Source organism: Cornus florida, unplaced genomic scaffold, assembly GCF_030987335.1.
Source record: "Cornus florida cultivar Cherokee Brave unplaced genomic scaffold, ASM3098733v1 CherokeeBrave_3.0.0_Hap2_Chr06, whole genome shotgun sequence".
Taxonomy (NCBI): domain Eukaryota; kingdom Viridiplantae; phylum Streptophyta; class Magnoliopsida; order Cornales; family Cornaceae; genus Cornus; species Cornus florida.
Window position 1 is genome coordinate 86,945,657 of NW_026775576.1, and position 18,110 is coordinate 86,963,766.

The 18,110-nt window shown below is 28.2% G+C and overlaps 1 protein-coding gene across 1 annotated transcript; it reads left to right on the forward strand.

Annotated features, from left to right (window-relative positions):
- The first annotated feature begins 13,792 nt into the window (after positions 1 to 13,792).
- On the forward strand, positions 13,793 to 15,965 carry LOC132312601 (xyloglucan galactosyltransferase XLT2). Its single transcript, XM_059811021.1, has 2 exons — positions 13,793 to 15,565; positions 15,785 to 15,965. Exon 1 carries the CDS (start codon positions 13,962 to 13,964, stop codon positions 15,552 to 15,554), a length of 1,593 nt encoding a protein of 530 aa, XP_059667004.1. The 5' UTR covers positions 13,793 to 13,961; the 3' UTR covers positions 15,555 to 15,565; positions 15,785 to 15,965.
- Positions 15,966 to 18,110: the final 2,145 nt, after the last annotated feature.

Below are 18,110 nucleotides of genomic sequence, written 5' to 3' on the forward strand. Positions count from 1 at the left end.
AGGGTGTTTCAGTCTTTTCTGTGTATATTTAACTGCAGGTACAATAAAAGTTAACGGGTAATTCGGTAGAATAATTAAATTTGGGTGAAAATTTGGAGACGAGAGATTATTGCATTTGTTTTGAAGAAGACACAAATATATATCTATATTATTATTAAATGTGCAAAGTGTTTCAGTGTTTCAGTATTTATTTATTTATAAAAAAAAATATTTATTAATTGATATAAAAGTAGTTTTTGTAAAAATAGTTTCTATAAAACTTTAAAAATTATCTAATAAAATCAATCACATTTTATATAAAACTCTTATTTTTAGTTATTTTTTATGGATAATTATAGTTTCTATAAAACTCTAAAAATTACCTAATAAAATCAATCACATTCTATATAACTCTTATTTTTAGTTATTTCTTATAAATAATTATCACAATATAACCGGCGGCCCGGCCCAATTATGATTATATCATTATCAGAAAAGGACATATCTTATCATCCTATTCATTAAAGAAGCCTATAAATAGAGGCATGGAGGAAGGGGTACAGAAATTGAGAATTCTATAAATTCAGAATTTCAGAGTAAAATACAGAAGCTCTACCAAAGAGTTTTAGTATGTCAATATTTATTTATTTATATAAAAAATATTTATTAATTGAGTTGAATTTCAGAGTAAAATACAAAAACTCTGTCAAGAATTTTCAGTATTTATTTATATAAAAAAATATTTATTAATTGATATAAAAAGAGTTTTTATCTATATTATTATTAGATGTGTAAAGAGTTTCATTATTTATTTATATAAAAAATATTTATTAAATGATATGAAAAAAGTTTTTACTAAAAAAAATCTATAAAACAGTAAAATCTACCTAATAAAATTTAAATTAACCTATTTATCTATTTATTATTATCCATTTTTAATAAAAGAAAATCTAATTAGACAAGATTTATTAATATAAAAAATATTTATTAATTGATATATAAAATAAAATAATTTATATAAAACTCTATCACAAATTAACTTTTATTATGAGTATCTTAATAAAATTAAAACTAATTAGACAACTATATATTTAAAGAAAATAAAATAATTTCAATAAAACTCTATTACAAATTACCTATTTTATTATCAATAAAACTCTATCAACAAAGATATATTTAAAGAGTTTGTATAAAACTCAAACACAAATTATCAAATTATCAATTTATCATGAGTTTTTTAATAAAATAAAACCTAATTAGACAAGTATTATTAATATAAAAAATTATTTATTAACTGATACAAAAAAGAGATTTTTAAAGAGTTTTTAAAACACAAATTACCTATTTATCTATTTATTTTGAGTTTTTTTACTAAAAGTAAATCTAATATGACAATAATTATTAAAATAAAAAATATTTATTAATTGATATAAAAAGAGTTTTTGAAAGAGTTTATATTAAACTCTAACACAAATTACCTATTGATTTATTTATTACAAGTTTTTTAATAAAAGAAAATCTAATTTACCTAATAAAACCAATCACATTCTATATAAAACTCTTATTTTTATTTATTTTTTATGGATAATTGTAGTTTTTATAAATATTTAAAAATTACCTAATAAAATCAATCATATTCTATATAAAACTCTTATTTTTAGTTATTTTTTATGGATAATTATCACAATATAACCGGCCCGGCCCAGTTATGATTATGTCATTATCAGAAAAGGACACATGTCATTATCCTATTAATCCAAGAAGCCTATAAATAGAGGCATGGAGGAAGGATGAAGGGGTACAGAAATTGAGAATTCTAGAAATTTAGAATTTCAGAGTAAAATATTGAAGTTCTGCCAAAGAGTTTCAATATTTATTTATTTATATAAAAAAATATTTATTAATTGATATAAAAATAGTTGAATTCTAGAGTAAAATACAGAAAATCTGTCAAAGAGTTTGAGTATTTCAATATTTATTTATTTATATAAAAAAATATTTATTAATTGATATAAAAAGAGAGTTTGAGTATTTCAATATTTATTTATTTATATAAAAAAATATTTATTAATTGATATAAAAAGAGTTTTTATCTATACTATTATTAGATGTGTAAAGAGTTTCAGTATTTATTTATTTATGCAAAAAAATATTTATTAAATAATATGATAAAACAATAAAATCTGCATAATAAAATTTAAATTAACCTATTTATCTATTTATTATTATCAATTTTTTAATAAAATGAATCTAATTGTACAAGAATTATTAATATAAAAAATATTTATTAATTGATATATAAAAGAAAATAATTTTTATATAACTCTACTATGAGTTTCTTAATAAAATTAAATCTAATTTGACAAGGATATATTTAAAGAAAATAAAATATTAAATGCGCAAAGAGTTTCAGTATTTCAGTATTTATTTATTTATATAAAAAGTATTTATTAATTGATATGAAAAGAGTTTTTATAAAAATAAATAAATAAAAGAAAAAAAAAATTTCTATAAAAATCTAAAATCTACCTAATAAAATTCCAATTAACCTATTTATCTATTTATTTTTATGAATTTTTTAATAAAAGTAAATCTAAAGTTTCAGTATTTATTTAAAAAATATTTATTAAATATGGAATGAGTTTCAGTATTTCAGTATTTATTTATTTATATAAAAAAATATTTATTAATTGATATGAAAAAAGTTTTTATAGAAAAAAACTTTTATAAAACTCTAAAATCTACCTAATAAAATTCAAATTAACCTATTTATTATTATGAATTTTTTAATAAAAGAAAACCTAATTTTCTGAGTAAAATACAGAAGTTGTGCCAAGGTGTTTAAGTATTTATTTGTTTATATAAAGAAATATTTATTAATTGATATAAAAAAAGTTTTTATCTATAGTATTATAACATGTACAAAAAGTTTAAGTATTTAACTATCTATTATTATAAAAATATATATTTATTAATTGATATGCAAAGAATTTAAAAAAATAATAATAATAATAATAAAATATCAATCAAACTCTAAAATCTATCTAATAAAATTTAAGTTAATCTATTTATCTATTTATTATTAAGATTTTTTTAATAAAAGAAAATCTAATTAGACTAGAATTATTAATATAAAAAATATTTATTAATTGATATATAAAATAAAATAATTTTTCTAAAACTCTACCATAAATTAAATTTTATTATGAGTTTCTTAATATAATTAAATCTAATTAAACCAGGATATATTTAAATAAAATAAAATAATTTTTATAAAATTCTATCACAAATCACAAATTTTATTTTCAATAAAACTCTATCACAATAGACAAAGATATAATATTTAAAGAGTTTCTATAAAATTTTTACTCAAATGTTCTATTGATATATTTATTAAGTGCTTTTTAATAAAAGGAGATCCAATTAAAGAAGTATTATTAATATAAATAATTATTTATTAATTGATCTAAAAAGAGTTTTTAAAAGAGTTTCTATAAAACTATATCACAAATTACCTATTTATCTATTTATTATGAGTTTTTTTAATAAATAAAAATCTAATTAGACAAGCATTATTAAGAAAAAAAAATATTTATTAATTAATATAAAAAGAGGTTTTAAAAGAGTTTCTATAAAACTCTAACACAAATTACTTATTTATCTATTTATTATGAGTTTTTTAATAAAAGGAAATCTAATTAGACAACAATTATTAATATAAAAAAATATTTATTAATTGATATAAAAAGTGTTTTTTAAAGAATTTCTATTAAACTGTAACACAAATTACCTATTTATTTATTTATTATAAATAGATTTACAGAAAATATAATAATTTCTGTAAAACTCTACCACAAATTATCTATTTTAATTTCTTTAAAACTCTATCACATATAACTTGTTTTTATCTATTTATTGTGAGTTTTTTTATGAAGGAAATGTAATTAGAAAACGATATATTTAAAGAAAATAAAATATTTTTTTAAAAGAGTTTATATAAAATTCTAATAAAAATTACCTATTTATATATTTATTATGAATTTTTTAATAAAATATAATATAACTAGATAAGAATTATTAATATAAAAAATATTTAATAATTGGTATAAAAAATAAAATAATTTTTTTAAAACTTTACCACAAATTATCTTTATTATGAGTTTTTTAATTAAAAAATATATATAATTAGACAAGGATATATATATTTAAAGAAAATAAATAATTCATATAAAATTCGACCACAAATTACCTATTTTATTTGCAATAAAACTCTACCACATTATATAAGGGTATATTTAAATAGTTTTTATAAAACTCTAACACAAATTACCAAAACTTTACCATAAATTAAGTATTTTATTTTCTTTAAAACTCTATCACATATAACATGTATTTATCTATTTATTATAAGTTTTCTAATAAAATAAAATATAATTAAATAAGGATATATTTAAAGAAAATGAAACAATTTCTATAATTCTATCACATTAGACAAGGATTTATTTAAAGAAAATATATAATAATATAATAATACATATAAATAAAATATTAATGCTAAAGAATTTGAACATTTCAGTATTTATTTTTTAATATAAAAAATATTTATTAATTAATACAAAAAGATAACTCTGTCACATATAAGTATATAACCCTTATATTTATCTATTTTTATGAGTTTTTTAATAAAAGAAAATCTAATTTTACAAAGATATATCTTAATAAAATAAAATAATTTCTATGAAATTCTACCACAAATTACATATTTAAAGAAAATAAAATATAACCTAGGGTCTTCCAAAAACCACAAACTCTATATAATAAATTTTTATATCAATTTCAATCTAATGTATAATTAGTATAATTGAATTTCTATTTTAAAATTTAATTAAAAATTAATATAATTGAATTTCTATTTTAAAATTTAATTAAAAATTAATATAATTGAATTTCTATTGTAAATTAAAAATTATACTAAATTTCAAATTATCTAATAAATTACAAATTACAAATTACCTAATAAAATTCAAATTACCTAAAAAAAATTTGTTACTTTGCAAAACTCAAATATTTCACTATTAAAATAAAAAATTATTATTTAATAAAAAATAAAATATACATATTTTATTATTAATATAAAAACATAAAAGAATTTACTAATTTACGAAACTTAAACTCTATCACCAATTTCTAAATATTTCAGTATTTATTTATTAATCAATATAAAGACAAAAATTTTATAAGTTACAAAATATTTACCTCGTGCATAGCACATGCCTTTTCCTAGTGTGTGTGTATATATATATATATATATATATATGTATATGTATTTTTCCTACTCTCCTTTGGTATACAGTTACAGTTAAAGTAGTTATTTTGGTTATATTCTTTCTACTAGGCTACTACAATGGTACGGACATTCGTTTCCCTTCATAATACTTAGGATTGACCAATAGTTTTTTTTTTTTTTTTTTAGCAAACAATGCGAGCAATTATTGCTTTTCTTTTAAGTGATGGAAGTCATACCACTTAAAACTTAGTCGGAATTCTCTGTTGTAGCAAGTTCCATTGCTGTAGAGATTACGCACTTAATTAAGGTTTTAGTATATTTATTTTAAATTTAAATTCATAAAAATAATGTGTTAAAATACTATTTAAGTAATTAAAAATTAAAAATAATGATGTTAAAAATATATTGCAACACAATTAAAACCTATTCCAATACATTTGTAGTAAATGTCAAAAGGTGATAAAGGGTCAAGTTAGGGGTAGCATAGTTTGACACGGACCATCAATATGCATGACTTGAACATGACATGAGTTAAACGGGTTTGGATTAATTTTAAATAGGTTTTGATCGTAAATGGATTAACACGATTAACCCATTTAGTTAATCGTGTTGTGTTTAGGTTGAGAGGTTCAACTCGTGTAACCCGTTTAACTATACGTGTCATAAATAAATTTCTATTTAAGTTCCAAAACAACTATCTAAACTTATATCTTATAATTTATTCTTTTGTAGATTAGAGATTATTTAGTAATTTGGTTGGATTGAAACTTATATTTTTCTAATATTTAATGTTTGATCGAATATTATTAATAATTTAAATAATAAAATATTTAATTTTATTAAATAGGTCATTAAAAGGGTTACACGTCTAACCAATTTAATAAACAGGTCGAGTTAGTGTTGAGAATTCCTGACATGATTATTAAATGGGTCGTGTTCGGGTTAAGCTGTTTAGTAGAATACCCTTATATCAACGCAACACGATTATAACCCGCAAACAATAATTGTCACCCCTAGGTCAAGTGTAAAAAACACCCCTAATGTATACTTCGTGTAGCACTTTCATTCCATATTTGAAAAAGTATGCTAATAACCTTCTTATTCTTTTAACATTGTGCAAAAACAGCTCGCAAATAAAAATATGACATAACATAATATTGTAATGCCCATTTTTTCATTTAACTCTTCCGAAAATGCCCAATGAGGTACGTGTGCTAATAATCTCATAGTATGATAGTATTACATGCACATTTAAACCACTTTAAAGAAATTTTATCACCTTTCAAAAAATATATATATAATAATAACTTTCTCTCAATATATTTCCCCTAACAATGGTATGACTTTCATTATATATATATATATATATATATATATATATATATATATAATATACATTTATTTTTTAAAATTTTACAATTTGTAATAAATTTTCACACACACACACACACATATATATGTATATATAATTATTTACATAGCAAAAAATGGGTGTTCGAATTTAAAACAATAATAGTTTTTAGGATAAAGTGTATAAAATACCTTTATAATATGTTTATAGTGCGTAGCACACCCCTCATGTGCTAAACGACGTCATTTTACTTTGTGTTCACTTTTGTCATTTCATAAATTATGCAATTTTAAATAATATGAAAAATGTGTATACAAGGGCAGTGTAGATAAACTCTACCTTAAATGCGTCAAGAGACTCAGACCTATTTGCATAAATTGAAACTTTATGAATGTTTTCTGCACATAAGGGATTTGATGTGCACTATAAACGTATTATAGGGGTGTTGTAATACCCCTAATTTAAAAGGATAGGTTTGGAATTTATTTTATTGTTTATATTATATTTTTATTTATTTAACTATGAATTGATTTGTTTTAATTGAAAATTTGTTTATATTTCAATGTGAGTTTATTTTGTTTTATGTGTATGCCTTATTTTAATTTAATTGTTCATTGTTGTGGTTTAATTGCATTTAGTTATTTAATAGATTTAATTGTAGTTTTCCTTTAAGTGGGTTAAATTAGTTATTTTAATTGGGATTAAATGCTTTAATTGATTTAATTTAACTATTTAGGTGATTTAATCTAATTTAATATAATGGTTAATTATTTGAATTTAAGTGTTAATTATTTTCATTTAATTGTTGTTTTAATTAGGGTTGTGTTTTAAAAAAAAAGTCATGTTATAGCCGTCGTAGGAATCTAAGTAAGTTGGATGGGCCAGTTAGGATTACAGTTGGGTCTTGCATTAAGCTAGGGTTTAGTAAAATCCAATAAATATATGTGAGATGTTTGGTTAGGGTTTTAGGAAAAAATAACAAAACCAAGTATACGTCTGTGGAGGCAGAAGAGGAACAGAGGAACTTTTGCAGTAGGAATCGCCAGAAAGCTTAGAAGAAGACGTAGAGATTTTTAAACAAAGGTCTCAAAGGCAAGTTTTGTCCTTACTCTCTCCCTTAGGCTTTGTGTTCTTTGCATACTCGATAGTTCCAGAATAAATTACATGTTTTAAAAAGGAAAACATTATCTGTTTCATGGTTCAACTTTTAATTGTGACAATATGTGGTTTATATCTGTTATATCGTATAAACTTGTTGCTTGCATTGTTCTTGGTTTAAATCCATCTTAGTATTGTATTAAGGACTTAAACAAGGGTTGGTAGTATACTGGTACTCAGTTACCAGTTCTGGGAACCTAAGAAGTGAAAGGCCGGAGGTGTAGACGACGCCGAAGAAGAGAACACGAAGAAGATGAGGGAGAGAGAGCCGGCTCCTATTGGATTGGAGCCGGCTCTCCTTGGATTGGAGGCGGCTCCAATGGTCTAGGAGCCGGCTCCAAGGCCATTGGAGGCGGCTCCAATATTCTGGAGCCGGCTCCAGGTTGTTTTCTACGTGGTTTTTTGTTCTGTTGTTTGTTTTTCCACTTTTCAGTGATTAATCTTCATAGTGATTGTTTTCCTATGTTTTAGTGGAGGATGAATACTGTAATGGATGGTTTAGGAGTGGTCCAGAGTAAACATAAATATTCAAAGATCAGATTAATATAGAATTGGACACAAAACATTAATCATTAGGATTACATGGAGTTAATTACGAATGTCTTGTAGACTTGTGTGGATTTGGAGTTTCAAACTTCTAGATTATAGTGAAAAATTTCCTGTGAGAGTTTGTGCACTGCTAATTGCAAATTTTTAGAATATACATACATACAAGAAAACTGTATTTTTGCTAAAGATTAATTGATGATTAAACTTAACATTTAACTCATCAATTTTGTTGGATAGGAACTTAACAGTATGATAAATTGTCTAAATTTATTATGCATGCCATGAAAATAAATATTATAACATTTGTTTAGGCTCTGTTAATTATGGATACCGGAAATAAACTTATATTTATAGACACAATCCTGTGGGTGATCAGGTAATGGCTTATTGTTGGATTAATTAAGCATGTTTTTCTAGTATATTTTAATGTGCTTAGTTTGGAACTGTGGGTTTTGACACTGATACTGTTAGTACTTAATCAATGGTTGGATTTGTTAAAGCGTAATGGTTAATCTATTCTAACATGGTTAGGTTGGAATTGTTGGTTTTGGCATTTATAAATTATTTAAATGTGTAGAATGGAGTAATTAATATTGATATTTATGTTTCCAATGTTAATCAATTTGTTGGGACTATTCAAGAACGGTTGTTAATACATTCTGATATGCTTGATATGGACTCGTTGATATTGTTATGTACTTGTATATGCTTTGTCAACTATTGGACGGATGGGATTGTATATACCGGTATGGGACGGTGACATACTAGGTTTGGACAGCACAAGTTGCTAAGTTCTACCTATTTGGAATGAAGGTACGGGTTATTAAATAAATTCTCCTTATATGTATGTAAGTTGGTGTGGTGGACTACGCTAAACGACTTAATGGATTTTTTGTGGATGGATGAAATTGGAGTTTAAATATCTTTTTATGGTACCGTGACATGAGTTTGAGCCTCAGAGTCAACGGTTAGGATGCGTATATGCAGTTAGATGTGTGGCTGACTGTGGGGATTGAGGTATACCCTGTTTAGGCTTAGGTACTCATACCCACTCAGGTGCGATTTGTGTGATACCTTCTATTCAGGTTGAGACCCTCTTCATAGTCTAGCGAGAGTCCGGTAGTGTGGATATATATTTATGTATGGACTATTAGCTATTGTTGAACTATTTAGTATGTACATGCGTATCGGGTCTCTGCTTGGATTGTAATAGGATAGAACTTGTTCGTGGGCCTGACCCACTCCTATTTTACAGGTGTACGTCAGTTCCAAGCTTGAGCTTGTTCGTGTGGAACAGAGACGGTCACTCACTCTTCCGACGATGTAGGATCTCTTTCCAGATGTTCGACTTGGATTTTATCTTCAGTTTTACTTTGATTCAGTTTGGAATTTTTATATTAGGGGTCCACTAGAGATGGATTCCCGAGTTGTTAAAAGATTGGAGATTTTGGATTGTAGGATTTTAAGTTATTAATATTTTAAGATTTTTATAATGAGGATTTCTTTTATAGTTTCTTTCCGCTTATTCTTTTATTTCTTAAATCATTTTTGTAATCTGTGTTCGTTTAAAATACTTTAATTGTTTGGTACTCCTTGGTTCTGTGCCCGGACTTGATCACCCGTGGTTCTAGAATCGAGGGGTATCAAAGGTGTTTTATACAATTGACCCAAAGATAAAACAGAAATTGAATTAAAAAATAAATGCGTTGAAACCTTATTAATTTAAGCTTGTAATAAAAAAAATTGCAGCACGAACGGATCCCTAAGGGTCTGTTTGGGAACCAAAGTTATTTTGTGTTTTTACTTTGACCTGAAACAAAAACAATGTTTCTGTATTAGAGTGTGTCAAATACTGGTCTGAAGCATGTTTGGCAACATATATTTGTTACAAGATTTTTAATAGCAAAAACATGATAACATGTTTGGTAAAAAAATATTACAAGTTCAAAAAAATAAACCGACTAGTTAAAAAGGTAATTTTAGAGTGTTTTTTCTATTCATCAAATATTACCACCGCTTGTTTTTTGAAAGGGATTCAGTGCTATTCAAACCACACAAATATTACTAAACACATTTTATATTTTTTTGCTTGGATCATCAATCTTTGTTTGTTTCTTATTGTGTTGACCAACAACATTAATTTGGTACATGAAGCCGGTGTGGTGGTCCGCAGTATGCGGTGTGGTGGTACTTGGAAGGTCTTAATTGGACCACGCATGAGCTTTTCACATGGGATGATAATGTTAGGGACAATGTGCTAAAATGTTTACATGATCTTAATCAAATCACACCACCAAGCTGACACGTGGAAATTAAGAAACATTTTAGAAACTTGAACTGCCATGCATGTTCCAAGGTTAGGCTGGCAAATCTAACTCTTCTACATGTCAGATGTTGAGTTTCACTTCCTACATCGAACATTTCCACACTAAAATGTAATTTAACATTTCAATCGATTTCAACCATAGATATCAAGATGTATTTTGCTAAATTCTTACGTGGAAATTTTGATAATCACGTTTTCATTTTTGTTGAACTCTTCATTTAATTTTATTTTGTTTGTAGCATGTTAACGTTTCATCACTTTGTTATGCTAATTGATAATCTGTAAATATTATGATATTTTTTGCAATGATAAATATATATATATATGTGATGATGTTAATTTACAAATTTTATTTATTTATTTATTATTATTATTATTTTTTTTATAGCTAGCTGGTTAATTTACGAATATAAACATTCAAAATTTGAATGCAAATGTGTTAAATTACTTATCCCTCAACAAATTCCTTTCATATTTCAGCAATAGCTTATTGTTCAATTTGTTATAAAATTCAAAATATGAAAGAAACTAGTATTTTTATAATTATATTATTATGTCAATTATAGTCCGTTTAATTTTTTTATACGTATGTAAATCTTTTAGGTCGAAAACCGATTTTGAGTTTCTATCCTCATTTTGAGCTTGGATATGGTTTACTTTGCTTAAATTTTACAAATAAATGTAGCATTTATAAACCCTGTACACATTTCGCCCTCAAATTTCTAAACCATGAAGCATGTCACATGCTCTAGTTTTGTCGATCAAGCTTTGCTTTTTTTCTCTTGCTTTTACTTTATTACCATTAAGTCAAATCAAATTTATTAAGTTAAAAAAAAAAAAACAAACCTTATTGATCTTTTGTCTCACAATATATTGCAAACCCAACAGTCATATATTTTTTTTCCACTCAAAGAAACTCACTTGTACGTTTGAAAACTTGATTTTTTTTATTTTTTTTTTTTTTCACTTCAAATGATGAAAAAATATCACTAAATTCAAAGTATGATAAATTGTGAACCATTTTCAACTCTTTGATTCTTTATTCCAGATGGACCCACTTAAATAGGCTTTTTTTTTTTTAACCATTATAATTTGCCAAGTGTCTAGTTATTGACTTGAGTGGGATGTGATCATGTGGCTTGATTAGACCAAAGAGACGACAACGCACAAACTGTGTTTGTCGGCATGTACGCAAATCTGGGCCCTTATTGGGCTCTGATGAACTGTTGGAGAGCCATGCAAGTCCATACCATGTTCGTACTCTAGCTACCTTCCTCATCAGTACAGCTATCAACCGGACTCCACCATCGTCTATTCTCAACCACATTTCATAATCTCCTTTCACATCCGGATCTTATTAAACGACGACAGTTTATATTTCACCACAAAACTTACACGATTCACAATCTAAAAATCATAACTAACCCGCCATTATTAATTCACATGATTTGTGAAGGATGTGATTAAGAAATTTGATATTTTATGTTTTTATCAAAATCTTTATCCTTTACTTATTATACAAGTTCTATACAAACTAATGCTTCTTCTTTATTGATCGCGAATCAAGAGGTCTATCTATGTTTGTTTTATAGTTTTTATTAAACTAGTCACTAGACCTAATTTTTTCCCTTCAAAAGGGCTGATCAGTAATGAAAATATTAAAAAGTTAAATAATTTTTAAAATGAGAGAATGCTTTGAATTCACATGCCAATTAATTAAAAGTTATCTTCCACTTCAATGCATAATGATATTTGGTCGGTTTTGAGATTCTCAAAATTTTGAAAAGTCTTAGGTGAATTTTAAAATGCGAAACCTTTTTTGCATAAAGTTTCCCACAAGTAAAAAATTTATATGAGTGTGAAATTTACATTAAAATCAGACCATAAACACATAAAATGTACATGTTAAAATTGAAAGCACACAGAGAAAAAATCAGTCTTAACGTTTCATAAAGAGCATAATTCAATTTATATTAACAAAAATAAAAAATACTCAAAATAATTTAGTCACAAAAATCAAAATTCAACTTCATATCAAAATAAATGGGACCGTCTTACCTTTTGAGATACAAAATTATAAATTAAAGTATTCCAATTACTGTCATAATTTCGCTGTTTGAACTGAATGAATTAAAACTTTGACAATTGATCACATTTTTCAGTTAAAAATTTTGTTGTCTGAACTAGACTTAACTATCATGCGCATGTACGTGAGCTCGAAACTAATACAATAATAAAATAATTAGTTTCTTGTTTAAATATAAAAAATTCTTTTTTATTTTAAAGGAAAGGGATAGAAACAAATCAGTTTTACCATATAAATTATATTACATATTTAAAGTGATATTATAAGTATGTATTTATTCTCATAAATTTTTTTTTTGAAAGTTATTTTTACCATAATTTTATATGATATATGATTGTGTATTGTTTTTTAATTATGGAAATTATAGTTTAAAATGGATATCTTTTAATTAATAAAAAAAATAATTATATTTAATTATAAAAAATAGTGATATTTCACATATATTATTATATTACATTATGGTATTAAATTTGAAGCCCCAAACGACTGCCTTAGTCCCTTTATCCCCAAGACCTGCCTGTACCTCGTGAATTCATTGCTAATAAACACCACCCTGTTACAAATTAGAAAAAATGCAAACCACTCAAATGAACAATTATTATAACCCACAATTATATTATTATAATCTATACCACTCAAATGAACGGGTTATATTAATAAATTATTAATCCTATAATTGCGTATATTATTATTACTGTTATTAATGAACTTCAGTTAACTCTAATAAATAGGCACGCAAACGAATTAAAATATTTTGGTTAGTAACAAAAAATAAAATTAAAAAATAAAAAATATTGTTGCACTACTACATTAGTGCTCCATTAAAATGGCTCAGCAACGCCCAACCATTTCAACCTGAGTCCTCAACATACACGTGTCAGTTAAAAGAGAGTCGTTTCGCTGTCGGTTGCTTAGGAAACTCACAGCTGTAAAAGTGCCAAAAAAAAAAAAAAACCCACAGCTGTACACGTCTTAACTCTATTTTCTACCCCGGACCCCTGATACCACTAACCCTAAGGTAAAAATATCAATCAATTATAGAATATAAAGCCTCAAACAAACAACTCCGCTTTCCTCTCTCTCTCTCTCTACTTTCGACTTTCTCGGAATAGCTCCGATTCCTACCGCCCAATGCAACAAAACTTTTCCATTAATCTCCATTAATCCCAAACCAGGAAAATTCCGGCTGAATTTCGCCGGAAACCACCGTACATTCTCCACTCTCATGCTTCCTATTTCCAATAATCCGTCGTGGGAATCCCTCCAACCCAACAAAAAAAACAAAACCCTAGACTCAGATCGCAAGACCTACTTCAACTCCGTCCAACACCCTCGCATATGGCTCGTCGTCGCCATTTTCTCTCTCCAGATCTTCCTCCTCCTCATGGCTCGCTCCCTCCCCGTCTCCCTCTCCATCCCCCGTACCACCCAACAATTCCCATCTCCACTCACACCCAAGTTGAACCAGTCCCACCTCGACGACGATTTCAATAAAAGTTCCCGGCATTTCTCTGCTCCGGGCACGCCCGCCGTCTCCGTTGGCGGCTTAAATAAATCTTCCCAGAATTTCCCTGCTCCGGTCACTTCCACCGTCTCCGTTCTCCGCGAACCCGAATGTGGGTCAGGTAAGGTCTACGTCTACGACCTCCCACCTTTCTTCAATACCGAATTCTTACAGAAATGCGACGATTTGAGTCCGTGGGGTTCGCGTTGCCACGCCTTTTCGAATCATGGGTTTGGCCGGAGAGCCACCGGACTCTCCGGAATCGTGCCGGATAATCTGATGCATGCGTGGTACTGGACGGACCAGTTCGCGTCGGAGATCTTATACCATAATCGGATAATGAACTATGAGTGTAGAACGTCGGACCCAGAATCGGCTAAGGCGTTCTACATACCGTTCTACGCCGGACTCGCGGTCGGGAAGTACCTCTGGTCGAATTACAGCCCCAAGGATCGTGATCGTCACTGCGAGATGATGCTGAAGTGGGTTTACAATCAGCCCTACTTCAACAGATCGAACGGCTGGGATCACTTCATCACGATGGGCCGCATCACTTGGGACTTCCGACGGTCGAAAGATAACGACTGGGGCTCCAGTTGTATCCACCTGCCGTTGATGAGGAACGTTACGCGCCTTCTGATTGAAAGAAATTCTTGGGACTACTTTGACGTCGGTGTACCCTACCCCACTGGATTCCACCCCAGCACGGTCTCAGACGTTATACAGTGGCAAAACTTCGTACGTACACGTAAACGTACCTCGCTATACTGTTTCGCGGGCGCGACACGTGGCTTCATAAAGAACGATTTCAGGGGTCTTTTACTGAGTCAATGTTACAACGACTCGGACTCGTGCCGGGTCGTGGACTGCGCCGGGTCTCGTTGCTCTAACGGCACGTCGGCGATTCTCCAGATGTTCCTGGAATCGGAATTCTGCCTGCAGCCGAGAGGTGATAGCTTCACCCGCCGGTCCATTTTCGATTGCATGGTGGGCGGTTCGATCCCGGTGTTTTTCTGGAACCGGACGGCTTACTATCAGTACGAGTGGTTCTTGCCGGGTGAACCGGATAGCTACTCGGTTTTTATAGACCATAATGAAGTAAGTAATGGGACGGTGTCAATAAAAGATGTTCTGGAGACATATAGCAAGGAAAAAATAAAGAGGATGAGAGAGAAAGTGATCGAATATATACCAAAACTTGTGTATGCAAAACCCAACAAGGGTTTGAAGGGTATTAAAGATGCATTTGATGTGGCTATGGATGGGGTTTTTAGGAGGATAAAGGAGCAAGAGGAGATTGGATTTAAGTGGTGATTCAAGAAAAGGTGAGGGGTAATTTGTTAGACATATTCAATTTGTGTGTATTTATTTATTTATTAATTATAGATTATTGCAGTTTTTTTTTTGAATTGCAATGAAAGAGGGATATATATGTAATTTTGCTACTCTCATGTTGATGTTGTATACTTGTATACAGTTACAGTTAAAATAGTTATTACGGTTGTATTCTATTTTGTTGGGAAAATGAATTTTCATTTGTACAGGCTGGTTCCTTGAATGGAGTGATGGTTGGCCTTGGTTGATGAAGTTTAATAAATTTGGGCCACCAATGAATGATGTCGGTATTCAGAGCAACAATATACAATGTGTTCTCTTTCCACGCCTGTAATTACTACTTGGAGGATGCTATGAACATTATTAATTATTATTATTATTATTATTATTATTTTGTATATATCTTGGCATTTCAAGGTTTTTTTTTTTTTTTTAATTTTTTTTATTTTGGTATATATACAATTTTTTTTTTTTTTTTTTTTAAACAGCAGTTGCATAATAGGGAATAATTTGAAAAAATACTACAAAGCGTGTACGAAATAACTAGTTGTAAATAAAAGCTTGTTGGTGCTTGGCCTAATGCTTAAGATGATGATAACCTAAAGTTAGGGACAATGATTGCTGTTTATTGGTTTCTTTTTGTTGCTTTCTAGCTTATCCTAGTTCACTTTATTAATTAAAGATTGCCACTTTTTACATTGGAGATTCCAATTGGGAATTACTATTTATTTTTTTTATTTTTGGGAATAAAACCATAAAAGGGAATAATTTATCTGAATTCAAAAAAGTGGCACTTAGAGGAACGAAAAATAGCGTTACATAGATATTATTACTTATATAGTAAGATTGGCTGTTTGGCTCAAAAATGATATGAATTAACCTCTGTCCTTAAAGAATTCAATAACACAGACGTTTTTATTTTAGGAAATTACCTTGAAAATATTAGCATTATTTTTTTTTAAGATTTACCCTGTATCATTTAGTGAAACAACCAAGTACATAGGGATGAAAAATATTGGAACATGAATTTACTGAAAATGTGATTTCATTGCCAACGTGTAAATACTTGCTAAACTAAGCCATATCTTCATTGTAATTTCATTATTATAAATAATTTTTTTTTTTTTTTCAATGAGATAGAAGAAATACATAAAATTATATGTTCTAAATTGATGCAATGGATCAATTTCCTTCCAAGAGAGAGTTTTAGGAACTAACCGAGTATTGTACAATTTTTATTTTATTTTCAATTCTCTAAAAACATAAAAAAGTTTTCAAAAGCATATTGTCGTATTAACTTCCAAAAAAACTAAAAACAATACCCAGATCAACAGAGCTTGTGAAGACATGGATGTGATAGAGATATGATTAAACTTTCTGTTGTCTGCTTTCCAAACCATTAATGGAGGAAGATGAGCTGCATGTGAAAATGTCGTATTCTGAGCTCCTCTATCTTCATTGGATGGCCCAATTGTGCATTTGGACCACTCGCATCAGTAGTCAGGCCCACCAAATGATGTGCACGTTTAAGAGACAAATTCACAACTATTTTATCGAGTACATAAATTTATATCTTAAACCATTACATGAATTTATCGTAAATACAGAATTTAATGACGATTCCATTTTGAAAATCAATAAATTCATTTAATTATTAATTTTAGAATACATAATGAATTGGGTAAGTAGAATTATACATAGAAGGAAAAAAAATGCAAATTTCGAAAAGTCAATAACTTTTGAAATGAGTGTCTTTAGACAATAAAAGTGCCAATAAACTTCCAACCAAAATACAAAGTGATCTCTATAAATAAACCAATTATTATTTTTTCATCTATAAATTAACCTAAAGAAATTTGAGAACTCTGTTTGCTTGGATTGGGCTACGTGTTTGGGCTTCAATTGTTTTGTTGTTCCTTTAACTCTGATAAACGTTGTTGGGCTTATTTGAGCAGAATTTCTGTTCGCTTGGATTGGGCTACGTGTTTGGGCTTCAATTGTTTTGTTGTTCCGTTATCTCTGATAAGCGTCGTCGTTGGGCTTAATTGCATAAATATTAAAACGACGTGGTATTTTTTAAAACCGATATCGTTTGATTTTGCGTAAGTGAAAAAAGAGAATCCAACGGTTGAAAATCGCTCCACCGTCAAAGCATAAAAACGGAAACCCCTAATAAACCTTCACCATCTTTCGCTCCCGCTACTACTGCAACTCACTGACAGTCTGCCACACCCTTTTATAGCAGGAGAACCCCCACTTCCCGCTTCTCTCTCTATTCCTTTTCTCTCTCTGTAGTGATGCCTTCTCTTACCATGCCCCAATCAATCTCTCTCACCCAAAGTTCGTAATGACAAGAAGGAGAAGAAGAAGATGAACAACAACACGAAAACCCTTGAATAATATTGAGAAACTGAATAATATTGAGATAAATTCGAAGGTTTCTGAGTCTGAATCTGAAGAAGATTCGCAGCATAACTTGTTGGAGAAGAAGAAGAAAAAGAGCAAGAAGAAAGAGAAGAAACGGAAGTATTTGGA